This window comes from Gouania willdenowi, chromosome 12 (assembly GCF_900634775.1).
Source record: "Gouania willdenowi chromosome 12, fGouWil2.1, whole genome shotgun sequence".
NCBI lineage: Eukaryota > Metazoa > Chordata > Actinopteri > Blenniiformes > Gobiesocidae > Gouania > Gouania willdenowi.
In genome coordinates, this window is record NC_041055.1 from 30812352 (window position 1) to 30834682 (window position 22331).

The 22331-nt window shown below is 34.2% G+C and overlaps 1 protein-coding gene across 2 annotated transcripts; it reads right to left on the reverse strand.

Moving 5' to 3' along the window:
* Nucleotides 1-1589: 1589 nt before the first annotated feature.
* Nucleotides 1590-19075, reverse strand: egfl7 (EGF-like-domain, multiple 7). 2 transcript variants are annotated; one of them, XM_028463548.1, is made up of 9 exons: nucleotides 18928-19075; nucleotides 14034-14286; nucleotides 12512-12634; nucleotides 10406-10506; nucleotides 7446-7541; nucleotides 7223-7381; nucleotides 4457-4533; nucleotides 4230-4392; nucleotides 1590-1996 (listed from the first exon to the last, which is right to left on the reverse strand). In XM_028463548.1, the coding sequence occupies exons 2-9, from the start codon at nucleotides 14099-14101 to the stop codon at nucleotides 1977-1979; spliced, it is 807 nt and encodes a 268-aa protein (XP_028319349.1). In that variant the 5' UTR covers nucleotides 14102-14286; nucleotides 18928-19075; the 3' UTR covers nucleotides 1590-1976. The 2 variants fall into 2 exon arrangements, with proteins under 2 accessions (XP_028319349.1, XP_028319348.1); XM_028463547.1 differs by lacking the exon at nucleotides 1590-1996 and having other exon boundaries at nucleotides 4098-4392.
* Nucleotides 19076-22331: the final 3256 nt, after the last annotated feature.

Genomic DNA, 22331 nt, shown 5'->3' on the forward strand with positions numbered 1-22331 from the left:
TTCATGCTTATTTGTTTCCAATTTAACCACATTTACAATATGTCATACCCATTATTTTCCAGTTTAAACTAATTGTTCTTACTGCTTTTTTTGTCACTTTTAAGCCAATATTGTCACTTTGAAACTTTTTTTCCACTTCAATTTGCAACTTTTAACCAATTTCTGTGGTTTTTAAAATCACCAATTTCACCATCTTTTCAGCCATTTTTGGTCACTTTTAATCCATTTTATTTCTGATTAAAACAAGGATTTACATCATTAAAATGACTATATACTATGGTGCCAATAATGATAAACTTCATGGAACTTTCAAGACATGTTCAGCACTTCTAAACCCTTTCCACCTCTTTTCCCACCTAATGTTACTCATTATTGTCACTTTTAACCTCTTTTGACCTTATTTCATGCTTATTTTTGCCAATTTCTGTGGTTTTTAAAATCAAATTTCACCTCCTTTTCCACCATTTTTGGTGACTTTTAACCCATTTTATTTCTGATTAAAACAAGGATTTCCATCTTTAAGATGACTATAATAATAACAAACGTTCCTGGATAACAGTGGATATTATTCAGATGAATTAATAAATGTGGTTATCACAGATTTACAGAACAATCTCCCCTTTATTCCCTCTTAGGCTTTTGTTTGAGGCAAAAATTACAGAAAAAACATGAATTATTTTGAAAATCACCATAAAATTCCATTTCAGATTTGTTCGTTCCTCCAAAATCAATTTTAGCTCCCAATATTTTGTATACTTATATTACACAATTACAACTTGATATTGCAGTTTTAACAAAATTTAAAAAAAAAAATCACACAAATTACATCAAAATGTGGTTGTCGCTAAAGATCCAGGAAGTGTTTCTTTTATTTAATAAGTTTTTTATTAATTATTATTTATTAAGTTTGTATTTATACGTATACATAAAATACAAAATGTGTAAAAACCAACAATATCCAAGCAATAAGTGACGGATATCAGTCACAACAGGTTCTACACTTTACATTTCTAGATTTTGTGACCAATTTTTTATTTAATTAAGGTAAATATTATGTGATAATTTGAGGAAAATTTAAGGACTTTGCGCAAATTCTTTGTTTTTTCACAATTTTTGACCAATTTCATCATTATTGTGCCCTAGTTTGCACTTCTACGTATACATAAAATACAAAATATGTAAAAACCAACAATACCCAAGCAATAAGTGACAGATATCAGTCATAACAGGTTCTACACTTTACATTTCCTCGATTTTGTGACTAATTTCTTTTTAATTAAAGTAAATATTGTGTAACTCAAGGATTTTGTACAAATTTTGAGTTTTTTCAACAGTTTAACATTAAAAATCACTGTAATCATGTGACATAAGCACTAAGAATGTTGAGTTTCATTTACACAATGATTCATGTTTTCTCTGTCATTTTTACTTTCTTATGTGGGCCGAATTAGATGCTCCAATGGGCTGAATTTGGCCCCCAGGCCATGAGTTTGACGCATGTACTTTAGATACTGTACATCTGTAAAGGGCACACACACACACACACACACACACACACACATTCCTAAAAGATGAAGAAACACAGTGACTCCGATGAAGACTTTTTATTACAAAAAAATGTTACAAAACTAGGTATTTAAAAAAAAAAAAGTTAAAAAATACACATATGAAAAAAGCTAGAATTACTATCATAAGTTAAATAGATAAATACAGATGTTGTGAGGATGTGGAGCTCAGACGGAGGTCACAGCTGCAACATAAGTGGCTAGTTTGACCTTTGACCTTCACAAAGTGCAGAGATGATGATGATGATGATGATGTCATGCTGAGCTCAGACGCAGGTATTGTTTTTAAAAACGTTGCTTTGATGAAAAAAGGTAAATCAACCAGGGCAGGGAATAGAAGGACATAGTGACAGGTTGGAGTACGACTCCACGCTCAGAACGTATTAAAGTGGGAATAAAAAACGATGAAGTCTAATTCTCCTGACAGGAACCTGCAGAGGGAGAAAAAGTTAGAAAAACATCATCCACATGGACACAGTTCATCACGTTAGCATTGTAATGATTAGCTTCTCACTGCTCGGTATGAGTGAGTTCACTCTCTGGTTTCCTCCCAAAAACATGTGTTTAGTTTATTGGAGTGACTACATTTTGTGTCGTCGTGTGTTCTTAAAGTCAATTGATGTGTGTTTTTGTAATTCTTTACTCATTTTGTGCATTTTTGTTGTAATTCTGTGTTTTTAAAGTCACACGATGTATGTTTTTTTGTCATCTTGTAATTTTTTTGCTCATTTTGTGTTTTTAAAGTCATTTCATGTGTGTTTTATGTCATTTTGTGTAATTGTGTTGCTAATTTTGTGTATTTTTGTGTTTTTAAGTCATATTTGTGTTTTTTGTCATTTTGTGTAATATTTTGCTCATTTTGTGTATTTTTTTGTTGTCATTTTGTGTTTTTTGTTAGATTTAAAGTCATTTGATGTGTGTTTTTTGTCATCTTGTGTAATTTTTGTTCATTTAGTGTTTTTTTGTGTGTTTTTATGTATTTTTGTGTGTTTTTCATAATTTTGTGTAATGTTTTGCTAATTTCGTGTAGTTTTGTGTGTTTTTTGTCATTTTGTGCAATTGTTTGCTCATTTTGTGTATTTTTGTTGTAATTCTGTGTGTTTTTAAAGTCATACAATGTATGTTTTTGTCATCTTGTAAATTTTTTGCTCATTTTGTGTTTTTAAAGTAATTTGATGTGTATTTTTTTGTCATTTTGTGTAATCGTGTTGCTAATTTTGTGTATTTTTGTGTTTTCATGTTATTTTTGTGTGCTTTTTGTCATTTTGTGTAACTTTGTTGTAGTTTTATGTTTTTAAAGTCATTTAATGTATGTTTTTGGTCATCTTATGTCGTTGTTGCTTATTTTGTGTAGTTTTGTTCAGTCTTAAAGTCACTTGATGAATGTTTTTTGTCATTTTGTCTAGTTTTTGTAGCTAATTCCAAGCTAACGTACATACTTTTGGACTGTGGGAAGAAGCTGAAAAAAGTCCATAGCAACCATTTAAAGCCCTAATCGTTCCTTATACTATACAGTAGTTGTGTTAGAATTATCAGCTGCTGTTCATAGTTGGACTGTGAGAGGAAAAACATGCTAAAGTGTGCGTATAAAGCTTGAGATTGGGATCTAGTCTCAGGTTGATCTTTGTGGAAGCGACCAGACGTTGTCGTCGTCTCAGTGGTGTGAACAGAGCTGATCTCGTGCCTCTGAAAACCAGGATAAGATCTGAAAACTGGAGCAAATCCTAATTTATGACAAAACATCTCATGTGAACTTGTTCAAAGCAGCTTTTTCACTGCAGGCCAAAACATTCCTGGTCTCCAGAGGATAAAATAAATCCTCCTGGTTTTGTTGACCTCGCAGTGAGGACTATTCTCTCCCTGATGCATATATTTGGTTTATGACCAAAAGTCATATAAACATTGTTTTATTTTGATCTGAAACCTGGGCTTCAAACCTATAGAGGCACATTCATTTTCATGATGTCATAGGGAGAGACATTATTACTTTCACACACATGTACAGTTATTAGATTTGTAATACTAGAATTAATGATGGAGGATATGAGCTAATATTAAAGATTTAAAACAAGAAACACGAGACGAGCAACTTCAATGAAGGTCACTTTTTCAATATTCATGTCTATTTTTGTTGTTTTTATGTGTTTTTAAAGTCATTTTTGCATGTTTTTTGTCATTTTGTGTAACTGTTTGCTCATTTTATGTCTTTTTGTGTTTTTAAAGTCATTTTCATGTATTTTTTAGTCATTTTGAGTAAATTTTGCTCGTCTTGTATATTTTTGTTGTAGTTTTGGGTGTCTTTGGAGTCATTTCATTTGGGTTTTTTGTCATTTTGCATAACTTTTTTGTTCATTTTGTGTATTTTATGTGTTTTTAAAGTCCTCTGATATGTGTTTTTTGTCATTTTGTGTAATTTTACTAATTTTGTGTAATTCTTTGTTCATTTTGTTGTAGTTTTGTGTGTTTTTAAAGCCATTTGATGCATGTTTTTTGTTATTTTATGTAATTATTGCCATTTTGTGTAATTTTTTTATTTTGATGCATATTTTTAAGGTCATTTGTGTGTGTTTTGTCATTTTATGTGTAATATTTGCTCATTTTGTGTAATTTTGTTGTAGTTTTGTGTGTTTTTAAAGTCACACACACACACACACTCTGGCTCACATGTGCCGAGACGTTCCTCCAGGAACCCGATCTGCTCGCTGAGAGAGTCGATGCGGTCCAGTTGTTGGAAGGAGTGAGACAGTACGGTGGTTTTCTCAGACAAGCCGTCGTCCAGCGACAGCGGGAAGAAGCTGCTGAAAGGAGCCAGCACCAGCTGTAGCTTCTAAAACAGAAAGTTAGTGCAAATATTACAGATGTTGGCGTTTGGGGGCGTGTCCTTTACGTACCTTTTCCAGGAGCTCCACTCTGTTCCTCAGGCTCTGCACTTCCTCGGTCACGTTCTCCACCAGGCCCAACCCGGAACCTGCACACACCACGTGGACACATGAGGGGGGGTGGGGGGGCACGATGTGTCAACCTATAGTGTGCACAATAACCTCGAGAAAGACCTATTTTCTTTAGATTGAAGGGAATTCCCAGGAGCAATCCCGCCTCTTTCTGGAATGATTAATGAGCGTTAGCATAGCAGAAAGAACCACAACAATGACCATGAATAGGGGTTTACAGCACAGGGAGGGAACGTGTTCCCCAAACTGTCTGATACTAGAAGAAGAAGACGTAAATACACTTCTATGGAGGAAGAGAAGAAGAAGAAGAAGAAGAAGAAGAAGAAGAAGAAGAAGACATCAATGAAGTGTGTGTCAGCGTGGACTCCAGGGGAACATCTCTAACTGTGATTGTGACATAAAGTTAAGGAGTTCTTTGGTTTCATGTGTGATGAGAACCTGATAGAAAGATTAATCTGCCCCAGATGTGTTTTATTATTGTAATGATTGAGAAAATGAAGAAGAAGAAGAAGAAGAGGAGGAGGAGGAGGAGGAGGAGGAGGAGGAAGGTGACCCCCAGCAGATCGTCTCTGATGGAGCTGAAGTGAGAACATGAACTTGGGCCAAAGCTAACATCTAAAAGCTGTGTTCTGATTGGTCAGGATCCCCCACCCCAACCCTGCAGGTGAAACACATCAGTTTCAGAGTAACTCCCACTAAAACCCTCCTCTGTCTCTTTAAAAAACACTAAAATTATCTGTCACAGCTCGACTTTTCCTTGGCCCATTTTTTGCTGACTCAGCAGGACTATAAAATCTTCTATCAATCCAAATCAAGCAGTTGCGGAGGTGAACGACCGCTGTTTAGCTGACACGCCACAGCTTGGAAAACATGAACAAACAGGAAGGAGAGAACTTAAAGCTGCTGGAGACCAAAGATGAGTTTTATCAGATAAACTCATAGTTTATTTATTCATCACTCATCAAAACTCATCTTTTAACTTATGATTGTTGTGTATTTTCTCATTTTTAGTGAGTTTTCAGTCATTTTGTGTATTTTTTGTTGTAGTTTTGTGTGTTCTTAAAGTCATTTTATGTGTGTTTTTTGTCATTATCAAGTACATTTCCTGAAAAAAGTTGTCTGAATGAAAGAAAAACCTTAACATATTAATCAAAAAAGATTTAAAAAGTTGAAATTGCTGCTCACAAGTTTGTTTTGAGCTCCACTGTTTAAAGGCATTGAGGAAAAAATCTTGCGCATTGCATTGTGGGATATGGAGTCGGGAAAACAAATGTGTTACATTGTGTCCCTGGGGAATAAACGTGAACAAAAATGGCGTCAAGTGTGTCATTGTCCTCCTTGTCTGGGAAAGAAGAAGTAAAAACATCAACAGGACTCCACGTCCCACAATGCAATGGGCAAGAATTTCAACAAAGTTCTTTATCTGTTTAAAAATCATTTGTCTCCAGCTGCTCTGATCATTAATCGTACGCATGCATTTGCATTTGTTTTTGGAATCAGGTGATGGAAGAGAGTGAAACCAAACCAAAGATTAGAAAAAAAATAAAAATGAACAGGAAGGAAAATAAATTAGACTTTTTTAAGGTTTCGTGTTGCGTAAATTCCCAAAAGATGAAAACATTTCCAGAGAAAACAACACTTCTGCCATGTTGTTAGTGCTTCACTTTCACTCTGTATTTAGTATTCTGTTCTGTGACCCTCCAAAATAAAGGTTCCAGAGACGGGGGATCCTCACATGAACATTAAAGAACAGTCATGTGGAGACAGGACCATCTATAGGGGGAATAAAGGGGAGAGATTTTTGGGGTCCATCCATAAAGTCAGTAAAATGATGGTCTATTGTTCTATGAATCTGTGATAACTACATTTATTTATTCATCTGAATAATATCCACTGTTATCCAGGAACGTTTATTATTATTATAGTCATCTTAAAGATGGAAATCCTGTTTTAATCAGAAATAAAATAGGTTAAAAGTGACCAAAAATGGTGGAAATGGGATTTTAAAAACCACAGAAATTGATTAAAAGTTGAAAAAAACGGACAGAAAAACTGGTAAAAAACGGTTCAAATTTTCAATATTAGCTTAAAAGTGGAAAAAAAGTAGGAAAAATTAGTTTAAACTGGCAAATAATGAGCATGACAAATTGTAAATGTGGTTAAATTGGCACAAAATAAGCATGAATTATGGTGAAAAGAGGTTAAAAGTGAAAATAACCGGTCAACATATGTGACATTAGGTGGAAAAGTGGTGGGAGGGGTTTATAAGTGATGAACATGTCTTGAAATTAGAAAAAAGTGTCAGAAATGAGTAAATGAGTAATGTAACAAAAATGCATTAAAAGGAGCAAAAATATGGCAAAAAAATATGGTGAGTTTGGTGTATTTTAGAGTAAAAATAATCAGAAATGGGCTGAAATTGTTGAAAGAAAGATTCTTAGTTTCTTGAAAGCATCTGGCGACCCTCTAACAGTGACATCTCACAGCCTCCAATGGGGTCCTGACCCCAAGGTTTTACTGCAGATTCTGATACGATGTGAAGTCCGGCGCTGTCACCAGTCGCAGTGCATTATTACTCACGGTACGAGTTGAGAGTGGCATAGCGCGTACCAAAAGTAATAATGGACTGAAAACTGGTCGTTTTCTTCTTCTTTTCACACTTGCTGCAAAACACAATCCTCCATTATACAGGTCACTGACCCGTACCTGCTGCTGTGGCCTGGGTGGGCGTGGCCAGAGTTGATCTCTGACAGGAACGTCCGTCCTCGTCTAATCTGAAGCCGTCTCTACACGAGCATCTAAAGCTTCCGTCTGTGTTGATGCATCGTTGGCTGCACGGCTGTTGCTCGCTGCACTCGTCCACGTCTGCAGAAGAACAAACTGTTAGCGTGCATGCAGGTGGAGAGGGGGCGTGGCTATGCATGCATACCTGTCTGACAGTGATGCCCCGCCCACCCCAGAGGACAGGCACACTGATTGGGTCTGACGCACGTACCGCCGTTCACACAAGGTTGTCCACACAAAGCTGTGAAAAGTCAGAATTCACAAAATTCACCTGATTAACATCAATAATAAAATATTACAATATGAAGGCAAAAAACTGAATATTACAGACATGAACAACTGCATGGTGGCCCCCGGCCTGGATCTGTGTGGCCCTCAAAGTAAATGCACAACTTGACCCCCAAAAACACAAAAACACAACAAAACAAAAATACACAAAATAAGGGGAAAATATGCAAAATGACAACAAGAACACACGAAACGACTCCAAAAACACACAAAAAAACAATAAAAACATACCAAAACAAAAATATACAGAAAGAGGGTAAAATATTAACAATAAAAACAAAGGAAACACCCAAAATGACAACCAAAACACACAAAATAACAACAAAAACACATAAAATGACTCCAAAAGCATACCAAAAGAAGAAAGCACAAAATAAAGGGAAAATATGCAAAATGTCAACAAAAACAAACAAAACTGAGAACAAAAACACACTAAAAACCCCAAAATAACAGAAATATTTACTTAAACCTTTGTTATTTGTTTCATGTGTCAGAAAATCATATTTTTGTGGCTATGCTATGCTATGCTATGCTTTGCTATGCTATGCTATGCTATGCTATGCTATGCTATGCTATGCTATGCTATGCTATGCTATGCTATGCTATGCAAAGTTTTTCTTCATGTTTCTCTTTAATTGTGATAAAATCATGTTTTACTGGGGTTTTGTTAATCTTTGTTCTCATTTCTGACTTGGATTTATCTAAAGTTACAATTGGCAGACAAACATTTAACACATTAATAAAGTCTGTGTTGTGTTGGTGATCATTGATCAATAACTCAAAGGTCATTTACTCGGGAAAAAAGACGGAAAAGGTTCAAATTAACATTTGAAAGTTTGTTTTTAATCTCCACTGTAAACGCTCTCTTTCTGACGTTGTCGGAAAAGTTTTTGCATTGCATTGTGGGATGTGGAGTCCCGTAGACAGATACATAGTAGTGTTTTTTTTTTTACTTCATTCTCAGGGTGATTTCTTGTGTTTCCATTTCCTGGTGTTTTCATGGACTGAAAGTTGTGGCTAAAAAATTAGAATCCGGCTCAAATTGAATGTCAGATCCAAAATGGCGTCTGGTGGTGAATCACTAGAATCAAGATGGCCGCCAAAGTGCAGACACACATGGCAGCACCTGTGTGTGTTTGCCATGAAACTTATACAAAATACAACAAAAAACACCTTTTATTTGGCGTTCTTTATATCATATATCATAATTTAACCCTCTACCCAGCCCTGAGGTGTCAACACCTGCTGTTTTACTAGAATTCTGGATTTGGCCTCCCCTCAGGTAAACATGAACAAGTACACACACCCTGACCCTAAACAATTAGTTTCAACTGGCAAATAATTGACAATGTGGTTAAATTGGCAAAAATAAGCATGAAATATGGTGAAAAGAGGTTAAAAGTGACAATAATGGGTGAAGGTGGAAAAGTGGTGGAAAGGGTTTATTATAGGTGCCTAAACAGTCTTGAAAGTGGAAAAAATGTGTAGAAAAGGCATGAAATGTGATGTAGAAGTAATGTAGCAAAAATGTATTAAAAGGAGCAAAAGATATGACAAGAAACCAACCTGGAACTACAAAAGTCTATAAATATACACAAAATGAACAAGGAAAATTTACAAAATGACCAAAAAAAGTTAAAAAAATAAATTAAAAAAAAAGAGTATTCCAAAAATCTTTTAAAATTACAGATAAATTCACTAAAACACAACAAAAATTCAAAAAGTTGCTCCAAAGACACAGGGGACAACTACAAAATACACAAAAATAACACCAAAATTTACAAGATATCAAAACACACAAAACTGCAACGAATATACAAAGGTCTCCAAGGAGAAGCATAATAAATTACAACAAAATACATGAAAAGACAACAAAAATACACAAAATGACCGCAGAAACAAAAACCTTTTATTGTGGAAATAAATGTGTAGAAAAGGCATGGACATTTGATGGAGAAGTGTCAGAAATGGGAGTAATGTAGCAAATATGCATTTAAAGGAGCAAAAAAAAAGTGGTAAAAAAGGGTTCAAAGTGTCAATATTGGCTTAAAAGTAGCAGGAATGTGTTCGTGTAATTTAAAAAGTAGAAACAATTAATTTAAACTTGCAAATAATGAGCATGACAAACAGTGACTGTAGTTAAATATGGTTAAAAGTGACAATAATGAGTCAACATTTGTGGCATTAGGTGGAAAAGTGGTGAAAATGGTTTTTAAGTGCTGAACATGTCTTGAAAGTGGCAAAAATGTGCAGAAAAGGCATTGAAATGTTATGTAGAAGTGTCAGAAATGGAAGTAATGTAGCAAAAATGCATTAAAATTAGCAAAAATGTGGCAAAAAATTGTTTGAAAATAGGTTAAAATATAGCAAGTTTGGTGTAGTAGCAGAAAAAGGGTCAAAATGACCAAAAATGAGCTCAAAATGTTAAAAAAAATAAATAAATTTGTTTCTTAATGGCATCTGGCGACCCCTGCTCTACACAACACATATGTCATGGAAGCGATGGATTGTGGGTATATTTTATGAAATATTTAGAAAATTAATGTAACAATATTGATTTAAAAATCTTAAAACGCCATAATACAAAAAATGCACGAGCCCCAGTTTTTCTAAATAGTGAAGAATCTGTTAAACAAGCAAAGCTCGTCTGGACGGAGCTGAAGAAATAACACTGGGAACAAAAAAAATTGGCAGAAATTACAAAGTTACAAACGATTAAGAAGGAGATATTTTCATCTGGAGTAGTTTGTTATGCACAGTAGTGACACGAGTCGCTTTTTCAGGATGATTTTAACCCTTAAACGTCACATTTCTGACCTTGATTACAGCTGTGGGAGTGAAACCTCCTCCATCCAGGGCAGCACTCTGGATACGACCCCACTCTGCTCACCTGACGATACACCACAGAGTACGTGGTTCTATGGACACATCACAGGCAACAACGTAAGACACACATGTCAAACTCCAGGCCCGGGGCCCAAATCCGGCCCTTTAGAGCAGCGGTTCTCAAACGTTTATGGCTCAAAGTTTTGCTTAGAAACCAATTTATTATTTCAAAACAACTATAAATCATAATAATGGAATAAATGAGTGATTACACACATTTTGTAAATAAGTGGAAATAAACAGTATTTAATGCAGTGGTTTCCAACCTTTTTTGGATCGTGACCACATTTGTATCTGAAGAATTTCTGGCAACCAACATATATTATTTTTCAACTTTATTTTAGTTGAACTAGATTTATAATTTACAAAAATGAAAGTATAGAAACACAGTTGTTTAAGATTGTGTTGTTTTATTTTTTAAAAAAAATACTAATTCAAAAAATTCCAATATTCCATCTTAATTTTTCAGAAATTTTAAGCGACCCCATTTAAACTCCAGGTGACCCCATGTGGGGCCCTAACCCCAAGGTTGAAAAAAACAGATTTAGTGCTTCCTAAATAGATTTATTTCTATAGTTTTTATCATTTCTTATCATCTCATGCCTGGTGTGAGATCAATACTGACACTTTTTTGTTAGTTTTCCACTCCCTCTGTATCAAGTACCCTCTGTAGTGCCATTGCGTACCCCTAGGGGTACACGCTCCTGACTTTGGGAACCTAGGCTTTAGAGCATTCAGATATGCCCACAGCAGAAAGTTAAAAAAAAGTCAGAGAAACCATGAATCATTGTGTAAATGACCAACTAATTCAGTTGTATATACTGTATCTCCCAAATTAAATGAAACTTAACAATATCAGAAGCAGGGCTCACATTAATCATTTCCCTCATGTTTAGATCACATGAAGACAGTTATTTTTAATCTCAAATTATTAAAAGGGGTAGGCAACTGGCGGCCCGGGGACCACATTCGGCCCTCAGTCTCATTGTATGCGGCCCCCAAAGTAAATGTACAAAATGGCAGAAAAATACACAAAACAAGAGCAAGAATACATTAAAAAACACAAAGAATTACAACATTGCAGGAAAATACAGAAAACACTCCCAAAACACACGAAACTACTGCAAAAATGAACAAAACGACAACAGCAATGTACAAAATTACTCAGAAAAATATACAAAAGTACAGAAAATGACAACAAAAGTACACCAAAAGACAAGAAAAACACGACAAATGACTCTGCATACACAAGGTACTACAAACAAGCAAAAGGACAAGAGAAATACACAAAAAACTCCAAAAAATGCAAAATGACAGCACAATTACACAATATGACTCCAAAAAACATATATTTAACAGGAAAAATACACAAAAAGACAACAGCACCGCACACAATGCTTCACAATGAGCAAGACAACAACAAACATACACAGAATGACAGAAAAACAAAAAAAATACTATTAAAAACTATTACTGTATTTTTTCTTTCCTGTATTAATACTCAGATTGCTCATTATTCTAAATGCTGACATGAATATTGATCATGTGACCCTTCGATCAAAGCAACACATTTTTGTGGCCCCCGCTGTGATAAAAGTTGCCCATCTCTGACGTAAAGACATTCTCACCGTTTTAAATGTGAGGGAGAGTGAGGAGTGGGGGCGGAGCTGGGAAACCATTCCGAGCGTACATCAAGTATGGAAGCAGACAGACGCCAAAATAAACACATCATGTTCTCTGCAGGCAGTCGGTTCATTTCCCCACAGTTACAGACTCCTCAATATTTACATTTGACTTTAAAAAAAAAAAAAAACTTCTGCCGTGGCCCAGTTCTGTGCAGCCTTTGTTTGCATATTTGATATTTATTTATGTCTGTGCGCCTAAACATGCTGCTTTGTTTAAACATCACCAGGAAGCTTCACTTCACTTCAGTTTGGTTTGGTTTGAAGGCATTTTAGTTTGTGAGAGAGTACATACTGTAGTGCATACTGTAGTACATACTGTAGTACACACTGTAGTACACACTGTAGTACATACTTGTACGTGCTGCAAAGGCGGTGGCCCTGACACAGGGTGATGTAGGGCTTGTGCACCGGCTGGATGGAGGACTCCGTTACCATGACGACGCTGTGGCGGAGGTCCCGGGCGCACACTCTCCTCCTGCAAAACAAGCGGAGTTGAAAAAGTTGCGCGAGAAACTTAGAAAAGCTTTGGAAATGATCTGTGAACTCTGAGCGACTCCTGCTTTAGTTTGAGAAATTCCAGATTGGAGCTGCTCAGCCCTAATTGCTCCTGAATGACCCGTGTAATCACTGGTGAATGTGTCAGAGTAAAGAGCTGACCTTTGACCTGCGTGTCCTAACCCCAGTTCAGTTTATTTTTGTCTTTTGTGACAATAGAATGAAAATGACAGAAAGTGTCTGACGTTTGTGACACAAAGCCAAAAAGCCTCTGAGAGCAGAGAGGAAAATAAATAAATAAATAAAATAAATAGGATTATTTTACCTAATCAACTAATCGACAAACGTCAGTGTGATAAAGGAGTAAACTTTTGTAAAGCATAACAACTCTGGTAATTGTTTATTCCACCAGTTTAAACATTTTTATTTATTTTTATTTATTTTTATTTATTTATTATTTATTTTTTATTTATTTTTATTTATTTTTTGTTATTTTTTATTTATTTTTATTTTTATTAATTAAATTATATTAAATTTTAAATTTTTATTTTTTTTATTCTGTTTAATTTTATTTCATTTTTTTTCGATTTTATTTTCATCTTGGTTATTTATTTTTCATTTTATTTTCATTTAATTTAATAATCATAATTGTGATGCTGACAATATGACTCATTACTTCTATGTAATTACATCAAGATGGATCAATAAAAATAATGACAGATACATGTAAAATATGTGTATATATATATATATATATATACATATATATACATTATTTTTATATGTACTTGTATATCTAAAAAAGAAAAAGGGGTAAAAGACACAAGAAATACTTCATAATGACCTAAAAAGTTTCTCAAAAGTAGCACCTTGTAAAAATCCTATTAAAAATAAATAATAACTAATAAATCAATACAATTATATTAACCAAAATGAAAAAAACAAAAAAAATGCTTCCACATACATAAAGCCATAAAAACCAAAACCTATAAAGATAAAACTTTTTGCTGAGCTTTTTCTTATGGTTTGATAAATAAATATTGATTTAAATTGATTGAACAAATCTAGTAAAAAAGGAGGTGAAATATTAAATATTTGTAATTATCTTTATAATGAAACCTGTTGAATTAATGTTAAAATTCATCTGTCAGACTGTTAAATGTGTTTCAAATTGAATGTGACGAGATGTTTAGACTGTGGACTAGACAAATATACTCATGGAGCTGTTTGTAATCCTTAAAAAGCCAATACTCAACTGCTGAATGTCATGTGAGCAACTTGTGGAGGTCACTGGAGCGAATGATCAGTAATCCAAGAAGTCCTGATCATTGGAGTGAGTAAAATGACAGACCATAATAATAAACACAGGAAGCTGTTACCCAAAGTGAGGAGTGGCCGTCACGTGCAGGATGAAGAGGGAGGAGGAGAGAAGCAGCGTTTGGTACATCCTCGTTGCTTTTTTCCCACGTTCCTCAGCCGGACTCTCTCACACTCGTCTCCTTTCTGGACCGAGTGGGGTGGGGGCGGAGGGAAGAGGAGGATGACGAGGGTGGAGGGGGAGGTGGAGTCGTGGATTAGAGCCAAAGTCTCCACAAGATGTGTGTTTTCCTTCAGGAGGTCGACTCCAGCTACCTGTGAAGAAGCAGGAAATATCAGAATATTGACACTTTTTAATAAATCCACCAAGTTCTTTTTGTCTTTATAATATATATATACATATGTATGTATATACATATATACATATGTCTATAGGTTTAATTTATTCAGATAAACTGTTTTTTAGAAAATTCACTTTGATCTCCTGACATGTTTTGACTGTCAACTGCCAGTGTTCTTCACAGGCATTTGCTGATCGCTTTGATGTTTCCTTGACTTCCGCATAGTAATTTCAGCAAGTTGTTTTTACCTTCTTTTTGAATAACATGTTATATTATATTATTTATATTATAGCTTGCTTGAATTATTACGTGCAAGTCAAGGAAACATCAAAGCAATCATCAAGGCAAGTAATTTTTTTTTTTTTTTGCATAATGTTTTAACATATTGAAAAAAATGTAATATATCATATTATTGTTTTTTGAATAATATGTTATATTATTATATTATTTATATTATTCAAAAATAACTTGCTGGAATTATTAAGCGGAAGTCAAGGAAAGATCAAAGCGATGATCAAAGCATGTGCTTTTTGTCTTTTTTTTGCATAATGTTTTAACATTCTATTGAAGAAAAAAAAAATTATATCATTATTTATATTATTCAAAAAGAAGACAGAAACCCCTGCTGAAATTGTTATGCAGAAGTCCAGCAAACATCAAAGCAAGTTATTTTTGTCTTCTTTTTAAATAATGTTATATTCTTTTTTGAATAATGTTATTATTATTCAAAAAGAAGACAAAAATATCCTGCTGGAATTACCATGCAGAAGTCAAGGACACATCATAGATGATCATCACGGCAAGTTCTGTATGTCTTCTTTTTTTTAACAATATGTTATATTATTTATATTATTCAAAAAGAAGACAAAAACAGTTTGCTCAAATTATTACGTGGAAGTCAAGAAAACAAAAGCGATCATCAAAGCAAGTTATTTTTGAATAATATGGTATGTTATTATTATATTATTTTTTGAACAGTCTGTTATATTATTAAATTATTCAAAAAGAAGATCAAAACAAATTATGCGGAGGTCAAGGAAACATCAAAGCGATCGTCAGAGCAAGTTCTTTTTGTGTTCTTTTTTAAAAATAAGTTATATTATTCTACAGTTTTTTTTAATAATATGTTATAACATTATATTATACAAAAAGAAGACAACAATAACTTGCTGGAATTATTACGCGGAAGTCACGTTGAAACAAGTCAAGAGATCAAAGTAAATTTCCTGAAAAACAGTTTTTCTGAATAAATGTTACCATATTAGCACAGTTTCATGTCTACAAAGTGACTTTAAAACACAGACTTAAACAAAACTAATCAGCTGCTGAAATGCACAGGTGGGAACACAATGGACCACAAACTTCACACAACTGAAATAAAACCCCAAGAATTTTGTCAGTTGCAAAACTGTGAAAACGATCACTTTTGGGAGGTCACAGGGATGATTGGAAAAGCTTCCTGCACATGCACGCCTAATTGGCGTTCACACATCATCCAACCTTAACGTTTTCAGCATTTCATTTTTCCACACAGACAGACAGACAGACTGACTGACTGGGTGAGTGAGTGAGTGAGTGAGTGAGCGAGTGAGTGAGTGAGTGAGTGAGTGAGTGAGTTTCCCTGGTGGCTGAACTTTAAAAAGAAAACATTAAAGGCAGAGCGAAGCACGGAGAGCCTCTTTATGACTAACATGTGTATTACTTGCACCAGGTGAGCTGCATTATTACAAGTGGAAATGTAAGCGCGCAGACATGTGCGAGGGTTGATTAGTGGAAAATATGTCCCAAAAAGATGTTGTGGAGTCCTCGACCACTAAAAAATCCACTACAAAATCTAAACCAGGGGTGTCAAACTCACAAGTTTGATCTGAAGTGGGCCACAGAGGTTGGGAATCCAATAATTCAACATAAGTGCTACTTTACATACATTGTTTTATATCGTTTACACATGGAAACGGTGAGTATAAAAGACAGACAATATCCAAGTCAAGGAAACATCAAAGTGATCATCAAAACAAGTTATTTTTGAATAATATGTTATATTGCTCCATACTTTTTTGAAAAATGTTATATTATTTAAAATATTCAAGAAGAAGACAAAAATAACTTGCTGGAATTATTATGCGGAAGTCAAAGAAACATCAAAGGGATCATCAAAGCAAGTTATTTTTGTTTTCTTTTTGAATGTTATATTACTATATACATTTTTTAATGTTATGTCATTAAAATGTAAGTGCTACTTTACATGCATTCTTTTATATCATTTATACATGGAAACGCAGAGTACAAAAGGCACCAACAATATCCAAGACAAGGAAACATCAAGGGATCATCAAAGCAATTTGTTTTTGTCTTTTTTTTGGCAAAATGTTTTATTACTATAAACATTTTTGAATAATGTGTTATATCATTATAATATTTACATTATTGCAAATAATGTATAGTTTCATTAAATTTGTGACAAATTAAATGAAACTCCACTTGAATAATCGTAAAGTTCTACTTCCAAATAAAACTGTTGAAATGTTATGTTTAGTGTATTATTATACATGGATGCCAATATTTAATTTTAAGAAAGAATTCCCATGAAAAGTTTCCATTTTTTAATATATAAGTTTGCCAGAAATTTTGCAACGCTACTGCTATATCCACAACTAAATTATTTGGTCATTTACACAATGATTCATGTTGCTTAATTGAAATTGTACTCGAGTACAACTACAAGTTTTAATGAAATAAATAAAATAAAAAATAAAAAGTTATCAGACTAGGTAAAGATGCATTTATTAACTCTAAAAGTGAGAGAATAACCTCCATTTGATGCTGTTTTTGGTGCAGTGCATTACGTTTAATCTGATTGGTCGGCTATGATGTGATGCATTTAAATGTTGTCTGGTTATTTCATTTTTTGTAGTTTCACAATGTCCGTTGATCATTTTAAAACAAAACAAAATATAATTTACTTAACGGTTGGGTGAAGGAATGTAATTAATTACTTTACTTCTTTAAAAAAACTTACTTAAGTACAAGTAAAATTACTGATTTATAAATAAACTTTAAAAAAAAAAAAAGTAAAAGTACCCATTAAAAACAACTCAATTACAGTAACGTGAGTACTTGTAATCCATTACTTTCACCTCTGTTTACATGCATTCATTGAACTGCAGCCATGATGTGCAGCCCCTCCCTTTGGGGACCACGCGGGGGCGCCAAATCCTCGCACACGCACGCACCCTCTCATGCACACGTACATATAGCCGCACACGCACGTCTTAAGGATAAATGAAATAAATAAATAAAAGAATAGAAAAGTCCACAGAAAGATGCAAACAAACCCGTAAAGTGTAGGAAAGTCAATTTTCCTGCAGATAAAAGCGCGCCGTGAACGCAGCAGCAGCTTCAGACCTGGGGGGGAGGGGGGGTCGTAGAATAATGAAACCCAGTATAATCCACTCTGGGATTCGAACCCAGCACCAGTGCCTGCAGCAGCAGCTTCAGACTGTCACACAGGAGCGAGTTTTGGTCACGCCCCCTCCTAATTTAGAGGTGGGGGCCCATGTGTGACGTCATGGGTTGGGTTTTTCTGACTTCATCTGAACTCTTTGAAGCATGAAGCCAGTTTGTCATGTGACAAAAACTCATTTTTATTCCCTTTATTACAATATGAAGTAAACAAATGTCCAGAATTAACATTGCCTGAGATTTTTCATTCCTGTACAAATCTGACGAGTTCAATTATTGTAATAATGAATTAATACAAGTCCTCCTGGCTCCATATGTGCATGATTAACATTGATGTTTCAGCTTTTGAAAATAAATCACAGTGAGCATACAGCCAATAAAGGATTTCCTTACAAATTAATTTATGTTTTTTTTTTTTTTTTTTTAAGCTGGAGAGTCATGATTTGCACATATTTTTTCAATTATTACTAGGATATAAATAATGAGTCATAAAACTATGGAAGCCCATTCCCACCAGGGGAAAACAACAAAAAACTAGGAAAAGTAAAATAATAATAATAATAATAAAAAAATCTTAAGTCATAATTATGAGTTAGTATCTTATGTCATCTTATTATGTCATCAGTTAGGACAATATGACTTGAATTATGACATGTTAGTAGTAATACTATCATTATAAGTATAGTATATTACTATATTAGTAACTATAATACTATAATTATAAGACGTATAGTATAATACTGTACGTCAAAATTATGAGATTTCTTTTTTTTACTTGCTAGATTGAAGCTTCCATACAAAACAAAAAGCCAACAATGGAATAAATAAATAAATAAATTGCTGCACTTGTGCAAATAATGAAAACTGTACTTTAAATAAGGAAAAAAAACTTTTGATTACAATGTGTTGTTTAAAATAAGCATTGTTCTTCTTCTGTTTCCTTAAAACAAAGAATTTAAACCAAACAAATGAAGTTAATTTTAGCTGTTTTTCACACATGCTAACTGATGTTAATTCGTGTTGTATTTAAACTCCTGTTTTGATGTGACATTGTTGCACAATTCAAGTTAGTGCAAAAAAAAAAAATCTTATTAAAGTGCATTTCCCGCCTTTTAACCAAAACCCTTGGACTTTAGTGACGTGCACGTCTTACCTCGCGGATCACGCGCATGCGGAGCGCGGGCCGCGCGCAGCCGCAGCGGGTGCGTAACGGTTGTCCTCCTCCACGGTGCCATGGTGCTGGACTGTAAAGGTCTTCACGGAGCCGTGGGCTCCAAAGTGCTGCTCGCTGCTCCTCCAGCGGCCCGAGTGAAATGTCTTTGGGCGTTTTTGGCTTCTTTTTATGCCCAGCTTCCTGTGGAACACAGGAATTGGACGGACAATCCCAAACCGGAATTCCTGTGTGTGTTGGGCGCTGATAAAACTCCTGTCCTGCACAAACAGCACAGCCTCCATCCTGCTGCAGAAGCACAAGAATCTGATTTTCAAGCACATTTCTGGGGCCCATTGTGCTGAGGAGCAGCAGAGAAAAAGTCCAAGGAGCCATTTCTGGTGCCCTGAGGCCTTCCCGCCTCCCAGCGCTGCATTTGGAGTCCAGAAGCACTGATTTTAGCTTCAGAAAAGTCTTTTTCTTCTTCCATTTTCTGAGTTTGCAGCGTATATTATGTCTATGTTTACGGTTCAGATCAAATCTGGAAAATTGCATCAATTTAGCTCAGTGGAGGAAATCTCCTGGAAATCTAGTGTTTCTAAAGGACTTTTTCAATTCCTCTGCAAAGTCTCTGTCAACTATACCAGGGGTTCTCAACCTTGGGGTCATGAGACTCTGGGAGGGGATTGCCAGATGCCTTCAATATTTTTTAAAAAATATTTGAACCAATTTTTGCTTATTTTTACCATTTTTTTCTGTAACTACACCAAACTTGTCATATTTTAATCTATTTTCATCACTTTTTTTGCTCCTTTTAATGTATTTTTGCTACATTACTCCCATTTCTGCCACTTCTCCATCACATTTCAATGTCTTTTCTGCACATTTTTTTTTCCACTTTCAAGACATTTTTGCACTTATAAACCCTTTCCAACACTTTTCTGTCACGTGTTAATCCATAATTATCACTTTTAACCTCTTTTCACCATATTTCATGCTTCTTTTTTTTTGTCAATTTAACCACATTCACCATTTGTCATACATTGTCTGTTTAAACTAATTGTTCCAATTTTGACACTAAACTCTTTTTACCATGTTCACAGTTGATATTTTTCTCATTTTGTGTTTTAGTTGTTTTGTTTAATTATCTGCTATTTCTTGACTCAATTTGACGTGATTAAAAGTGCAACAGAAAACATTAGACAGTTTGTTTGACCATTAGTTTGAAAATCAACTATAAAAACAATAAAAAAAAACCATTAAACAAAACAGTAAAGATGATTTAAAAAAAATATCCTTTTTTTCTTTGCAGCATAACAACTAAAAGCTACTTCAAAGCAAAATGTTTTATCAGTATTGATTGATTGATTGATTGACCTATTGATTTGTCTTCCCCCTTAAATATGCAAACTGAGATATCATGACAGATAAATTGTTAAGAAAATTAAAAAAGAAGGTTTTGGATTAAAAAAAATAGCACATAAAGTCCCATAATCTTTGTTAAATAAAGACAGGATTACACTGTTTTTAATTTTTCTGTTGGAACTTGTATGGTGAACAAAAAATGGTATAATTACAGATGAATGAATCAATCAATCAATCAATAAATGTGCAATTAAAATTTTATTTTAATAAATATAGAATGTCATAAATATATGTAAAAAAAAATACAAAATTGAGGAAATAAATACATATAAAAACATGGTAATAGAAACATTAAAAAAATGTTTAATTATTTATTTATGTATTTATTTCTCCAATTATTTATTTTTTCAGGTAGTTATTAATTTTTTATTATTAATTTATGTCTGAATTTAATTAATTAATGCAACTCAAAGCATTCAATCATTTTAATTGTTCAGTAGAATCTTCCTGTTCTGCACATACAGTATATACACAGATAATGGATGTATTTACACATTATTTACTTAATGCACCATATGAATATTTACCACAATCCTTTATTTGGTTTTTGTAAAACATGCTTTACACGTCAGGAGGAGTTTTCCAGAGACTTCTGTGAGATTTGGACACATACTCGATGTGAACTTCCCACTTTTTTGGGGGGGAGTCGTGTTGTTTTCCTGACGAGGTTAAGCCTGAGTTCAGGCTTTAAAGTGACATCATGTATGAGGAGACGGACAGGCCTGCTCCTCCTCGTCTCCACATGCACACACCATTCTGACAACAAGGAGACGTTTGTCGTTGTTTTTGTTAAACGCATGAAAAGAGGAGTTAGCAGCGTAGACGCTCCAACTTTTGAAGTGTTCGTGCTTGAAATAGTCCACTTCAAGTCTTTAATAAAAGAATTCTGGGTAAAAAGTTTGGGAGGACGTCGACTTTAGTGTTCGAGGAGCTCTTGATCAAGGGTTCTAAACCTTGGCATTTTTGTTTATTTTTACCCTTTTTCTGCAACTACACCAAACTTTCCATATTTTAACCCATTTTCATCACTTTTTCTGCACATTTTTTCTACTTTAAAGACATTTTCAACGCTAATGAACCCTTTCCACCACTTTTCCACCTAATGTCACATGTGTTGACCCATTATAGTCACGTTTTAACCTCTTTTCACCATATTTCATGCTTATTTGTTTCCAATTTAACCACATTCACAATATGTCATACCCATTATTTTCCAGTTTAAAATAATTGTTCCAACTTTTTTTTGTCACTTTTAAGCCAATATTGTCACTTTGAACCTTTTTTTTTTTTTTTTTTAACACTTTTTCTGTTTTTAGCCATTCTAATTTGCAACTTTTAACCAATTTCAGTGGTTTTGAAAATCCCATTTCATCATCTTTTCTGCCATTTTTGGTCATTTTTAATTCATTTTATTTCTGATTAAAACAAGGATTTACATCATTAAAATGACTATATACTATGGTGCCAATAATAAAAAAACTTCCTGGAACTTTCAAGACATTTTAGCACTTCTAAACCCTTTCCACCTCTTTTCCCACCTAATGTTACTCATTATTGTCACTTTTAACCTCTTTTGACCATATTTCATGCTTCATGCATACCCATTATTTGCCAGTTTTAACTGATTGTTCAGTCTGTTTAAATTACATTACCCTAACCCCACATTTCTGACACATTTAAGCCAATATGGGAGGGGGTCGCCAGGTGCCTTTAAGAAACAGAATATTTTTTGAACAATTTGAGCCCTATTTTGCTTATTTTTTTTACCATTTTTCTGCAACTGCACCAAACTTGCCATATTTTAACTTATTTTAACTCTGTTTCTTGCCTATTTGGCTCCTTTTAATGCATTTTTGCTACATTACTCTCATTTCTGACACTATTCCATCAAATTTCAAATACTTTATTCAAATGTTTTTCATTTTCAAGACATGTCCAGCACATTTCCACCACTTTTCCAACTAATGTCACATTTGTTGACC